The sequence below is a fragment of the Onychostoma macrolepis genome, chromosome 11 (genome assembly GCF_012432095.1).
Source record: "Onychostoma macrolepis isolate SWU-2019 chromosome 11, ASM1243209v1, whole genome shotgun sequence".
Lineage (NCBI taxonomy): Eukaryota > Metazoa > Chordata > Actinopteri > Cypriniformes > Cyprinidae > Onychostoma > Onychostoma macrolepis.
In genome coordinates this window covers 24,969,915-24,975,946 of record NC_081165.1, presented here as the reverse complement: position 1 = coordinate 24,975,946, position 6,032 = coordinate 24,969,915, and the positions used below count along the sequence as shown (strand labels likewise).

The 6,032-nt window shown below is 40.3% G+C and overlaps 1 protein-coding gene across 1 annotated transcript; it reads right to left on the bottom strand.

Annotated features, from left to right (window-relative positions):
* Positions 1 to 869: 869 nt before the first annotated feature.
* On the bottom strand, positions 870 to 5,494 carry cdc6 (cell division cycle 6 homolog (S. cerevisiae)). Its single transcript, XM_058792466.1, is given in 13 exon segments — positions 870 to 1,327; positions 1,459 to 1,599; positions 1,736 to 1,908; positions 2,160 to 2,218; positions 2,303 to 2,403; positions 2,498 to 2,637; positions 2,748 to 2,854; positions 3,002 to 3,156; positions 3,723 to 3,922; positions 4,046 to 4,312; positions 4,428 to 4,448; positions 4,451 to 4,681; positions 5,336 to 5,494. Coding segments are annotated over 12 exon segments (1,659 nt in total). The 5' UTR covers positions 4,656 to 4,681; positions 5,336 to 5,494; the 3' UTR covers positions 870 to 1,237.
* Positions 5,495 to 6,032: the final 538 nt, after the last annotated feature.

The window sequence follows — 6,032 nt, the reverse complement described above, 5'->3', positions numbered from 1 at the left end:
TGTGTTGAGCTTCATTTTGACAAGTACTAGGGTGTTGAAATGGTTGAATTGTGTAAAGGTCTTCCGAGTCATTTTTCTTCATTTGGTTTAATCAACTATTTCTTTATTGTATTTTAAATATTTCAATCTTAAAATGAAAAGTTACTTTTGGAACTGATTTGGAAAAAATTTAGCATTACGGCACTTGCTCACCAATGGATCCACTGCAGTGAATGGGTGCCGTGAGAATGAGAGCAGATAAAGCTAAGAACACCACAATAATCCACACGATTCCAGTCCGTCAATAAAAAGTGATAATGTGAAACATACTGTCTGAAGGAGAGAAACAAGCACTGATCAAGTGTTGTTTACAAGTGAAACCAGTCCAGAACAGTTCTAAACAATTGATGTGAGAAGACAACAGGACTTTTTCACTGGAGGAAGTGCTATTATGGACTTGTGTATCAGCCAGAAGTGATGGTTTAAAGTTAATACACTTTGATGGATTTGTTCATTACAAACACACAGCCTTTTACTTCACAATACATTAATTGATGGACTGGAGTGGTGTGGATTGTGACGTTTTTAATCGGCACCCATTCACTGCAGAGGATTCACTGGTGAGCAAGTAATGTAAAGCTAAATTTCTCCAAATCTTTTCCTAAAAAACCAACCCATCTACATTTAGGATGGCCTTTATTTCTGGTGTGTGTAAAGCCAAATTGTTGGTCAACACACAAGTGAAACTTTAGCAGTAACAAGTAGATTTAATACACCTACTTTAATACAATAGGGAAGTGGAAAACTTTGACTAGCTTGTTTTAAATTGTGCCATATTTTATAAATGTGTTTGATTTTTTAGATATAATTAAATGAGTAATTCAGAAGCAAACTTACATTCTGCTTTATTAAAAGTGTACATCCCCAAAACCATTACAAAGCTGATGTACAAAATAAAATAGAAGGCACTGTCTTCCGTTTTGAAACAGAAGAATTTATGCCCATTTAAGAATACATTAAAAAAAAGAAAAGAAAAAAAAACAACCCTACACTTAAGGCAGGTCAAATGTTTGACACAAACAAAGAAAAAATATCAACCCTTTTGGATCAAATCATCACTCTTTGAAACGGCACATCTCATTTTAAACAAGACTTCTCAAAGTATTATAAAATATTGACCAATGAGAAAAAAAAAAAAAAAAAGTAAAATTAGTTAAAAAGAAAACAAAAAAACTACGGACTTAAAATCTGATGTAATTTATGGCAGACCAGCTGCTAATATGCTACCAAGGAGAGTTCGATCCTTCAATGCATTCTCCACATCTCGCTCTTCAATCTTCAGGGAGATCTAGGAAAGAGAAAACAATATTGACCCCTCATTAAGCTTTAATGAATTAAGATACCGATTCAATAAAAATCTTAAGGCCAGAGTACACTACATTTTCTGTTATACTATAGATAATTCATAACTGCTCTTACTTTAGTCAGTCGAGCCTCCTTGGCCTTTTTGAGTGTGAAGATTCCTCTGCTCTCCAGCAGACTGCAGAGAGACAGACACTCAGTCTGTCCGACGCCGCCCACCTGCCTCTGCTTACACAGCTTACTGTACACTTCACACAGCTGCAGAAACACAAACAGGGTCATCAGCCCCAGAATGACCTCTCACTTCCTCCCTAATGTATTCAGAACACTTCAGTTACAGGGTTTAGAAACAAGTTTCATGTTAAAAACATGAGACGATCAAATTTTGCCTCACCTTGCCCAACTGCACCTCTTTGCTCTTGCCATTACGGATGATAAGCAGCAGACAGCAGACCAGAAGCTTCTGCTGCAAAGGGAAGCTCTCGCCTTCCCCGCTGCTGGATGCCATTCGGTCACCATACACCTCTGATAAAACCCGCGCCACCTGAGGAACGCTCACCCGCGACACTGCAACAAGAAAGCAGACAAATCCCTCGTTTCTTTTTCTCTAAATAAGGTTTAATTGGTAATCGGGACACCGTATCTGAACTAGCCACAACAGGAGATTCTGCATGACCTTTTTAAGACCTGCAGACCCTGATGATAACATTAAATGACATATATACACCCATGTAGCTTTTTTTTTTTTTTTTTTTTAAACTCTCTCAAATGACCCAGTACATCTTATTTTCTGGAAAATATAGTAGAGTAATTCCTACCTTTAGGGCTGGCCGCAGGTTCAGACCTGTCAGCTGCTTCCATAATCTCCACAGCCCTCCTGATGGACAGACACACAGATGTGTGAGAACCTCACAAAGCTAACGGTCACACTTATTTTAGCAGTTGAAACTGGTTCTCTTACCTGCATATGTCAAGCACTTTGCGGGCATCTCCTGACACAGCTGAAACTTTTCTGGCACAGAACTGAACTGCTGCTGCGTCCAAAACACCTTCACCTGAAATCTGAACACACACGAATACGCCAGTGTATTATTACCTCAGAAAGTGAGAAGTTCAAATAACAGGAAATATGGAAGTATTTGTAAGTATCACATACTTGTGTGAGCCGGTCTTGAACGATTGCATTAAGCTCCTCACGACTGTAGGGAGGAAAGTTGAGCAGCTTGGGTCGGCAGTGTGGCTTGGCCTGCAGTCTAGGCAGAATACGGTCCGTCAGGTCCAATGCATTAGCAATACCTAAAGGGTTAAAGTTCACCGGTTAGCAGACGTCCAAAACGACCCTCTTCATATAGAAGATTGTTAACAGAAACCATAAATTTGGGGAGATAAATGCACGACTATCTTACCAATGAGACAAACACGAGAGTTGCGCAGGTAAGGCCACTCAAAGATCGTGTAGAGAACCTCCTGAGACTTGCTGTCCAACTGGTCCATCTCGTCGAGAACCAACAGGCTGTTGGACACAAAAACACCACAGTAAGAGCTAAATCAAGCAAAACAAAACATGTTTGACTCAGAATACAAAATCTGGCCTCGCTCACAGTACATAATGAGCTAAAAACCTGAAATGGTTCATGCAACTTAGCACGAGCTGACTTACACAGTGGGCCCTGAGCTGGTCAGAAGTTTCTCCAGCCGAGCCTCGCTGTTGCCCTTTGGAACCCCCAGTCTCTCTCCCAGCAATGGAAAGATGGCATGTGAGCTACGCAGATTCATACAGTTGATGACCACAGTCTGAACACCTTTCAACAGAGCCTGGAAACAAGAGAAGACGGATGACCATAAGCACGGTCGTTTATGTATCATCTCATTTTAAGTTCATGTTACAATCTTGCATGCCAGATTTGAAAAGCTGATGTTCACTACTATTCAAAAGTTTATGGTCAGGAAGATTTTTTCAAGTCTCTTATGGTCACCAAAAGCTGCATTTATTTGATCGCAAATACAGTAAAATATTAATGTTGTGAAATTATTATTACAATTAAAATTACATTTTTATTTCTTGTGATGCAAAGCTGAATTTTCAGCATCGTTACTCCAGTATTCAGAGTATTAGTATGATCTTTCAGAAATCATTCTAATATGCTGATTTGCTGCTCTAGAAACTTATATTATCAATGCCGAAAACAGCTGTGATGCTACATATTTTTGTGGAATGTTTGGAAGTAAATTAGAAACTTCCCAAGAACAGCATTAAGAAAATAGATATTTTGTTACACATTATAAACACCATTTTAATGGAGCTTTCTTGACCTCGATTTTAAACAGTAGTGCTGTTTGATTTTAGATTTTCAGACCCCCATTTTTCCTCTTGAGCTCACCTTTTGTTCCTGGAGGACGCAGTTCAGACAGGCGGTCTTGCCTGTGCCAGGAGCACCAGAAATATAGAGGCTGGAGGGTTTTTCTGCCACCACATGGTTCTCTAGGAAGGAGACGATGGCAGCTCTCTCTGCCTCACGAGAGAGAAGACGTTCGGGTACTGCGGTGTGAAGAGCCTGCTTTACACTCTGATAACCCGATTCTGCAGAAAAAAAAAGACCATAAAGATACAGATTGCTTATTAAATATCAGCAACTGATCAATGTGCGACACCGGTTTTAATACATCAGAGTAAATTAGCTAACAGACAATGAACAAAACATACTTTTCACAGGAAAGAGTCGAGTAACAGGGCGCTTTCCCTCTTTACGGGGGATTGGGTTTGAGCAGGGGGTCTCCTGCAGACGCTTTGGCGATGGACGTGAAATAGGAGAGAGGGGAATTTTGGGTGAGGACGGGGTGGGACGCGGAGGTGAGAAGACCGGCGTGTTCTCATTGAAGGACAGCTTACGAGGGGAGCACAGAGGAGCGCAGCGCTGCTTAGGAGGAGAGCCAAGCATAGAGACCGGGAGGTTACAGCCATTCTCATCACCTGAAAAACAAACACAGGAAAACCAAGAGCATAAATCAATAAAAGATTCAAACCATGCCACGTTCCTATAAGCACAGCAACTGTGATGGGTGTTTAAAGGTGATGGTTTACACACCTGTACGTTTGCGGGGGCTCAAGGCAGCCTCTCAGACAAAGAGAGAGATTTCCTGGGAGACAGACAAACGCCGAGCGAATCTCCCACGTTTGTCTTTCTAGGGGACAGAGGGGTGGTCTGGACGCCCATTGCATTTTCAGAGGAGCTTTTAGGTCGAGAACCCAATCTGGAAGACTTTCTTCGTGGGAACTGAAGGGTGGGCTGATTCTGTGAGCGAGTGCTGGGCATTTTTAGTTTAAAACCAGGAAGCAGATCTGAAAGGAAAAGCACAGTGATTACTTAGTTTACTGTAATCAATGACCTCCAAAGCACAATAGTTTGCAATATATCCTGTGTCTGATCCACTCATGTGATTTGATTACATCTGTAGCTTGAGGAGCAAGCTGAGATAACCCATCAAGTATTTAGCAAGTAAGTGTAGTTTTTAGTGTGGACTTTGAGGTGCGAGTGATTAACAAAGCCATACTAACCTAAACCTGTTGGGGGTTGGTTGTTGTAGAAGTTAATATCATCAAGTCTTACAACAAAGACAATCATGTATGACCATTTCTCCAGAATCACACAGATCAAAGATCAGAAGTTATGTATTCCTTTCCATTTTGGCCGTCTGAGCTTACAGACACTTTGTGATTGCTTATTTTGTTAATGTTTTCTGTCGGTTTTATTCCACGACCGCGCTTTGAAAATAATTCCATTAACAAATAAATGGGTTTATTTGTTGCAGAAGCGCTTGTGGATGTCTAACAAATACTGTAAATTAAAAGTAAGCAGTTCCTGCTGTGGGTCATTTGGCGCCAAGCTGTTTGTTCACACGCATAACAACACTCAATAAAACTAATCCTTTCTTTTAAAAAACACTACACAACAACCTTTTAAAAACGACAGGATTAATACATTTAATGTCTTACCTGATTAAAGCTGAATTTGCGTTGACAATCGTTGTAATTACCACAAGCTGTAGATCTCTCCGAGTCCGCTCCTCTCAACACTCACTTCCTCGCCGTCAAACTAGCGCCAAATGTGCTCGCGACGTCCTCCTCTAAACAGCTGACGCGCTGGCGTGTGACGTGAGCGCATGACTACGCATTTCATTGGCTGGCGGAGTTCCTTTTTGTTTTAAGGAACCAATAGGATTCTTAGTCCCCTCCCCCATTGACTTGACTGTAAAGGCGGGTAATTCTTTATGGGTATTTTGGCGGAAAGAATTTCCCGGGAAATATTAAGAACGTTTTTCCCACTTAGTTGCAGGTTTGTTGCATTAATTGAAGGAAGATGTTCTAACATCAATATCCACTCTTGAAATCTTTATTTGAATCTTCCTGGTGTAAACCAGGTTTCCACATTGTCAGGCTCATTTGTGCCTCGCACACACACACATTCAAAAGAAACATGCTGCTGGAATATTCTGAATACATTAGTTTCTACATTTCCTGATCTATGACATACTATTAGTATAAGCGCTTATTTATTGAAAGATTTTGGTTATTTTATGGCCATTTTTGTATTGTTTTTATCGTATTCACTCATCTAAAAACGAGTTTTTATACATATTTATTACTTAGTTGGGTAAAAAATCAACAACAACCAAATCTTCATTATATCTGT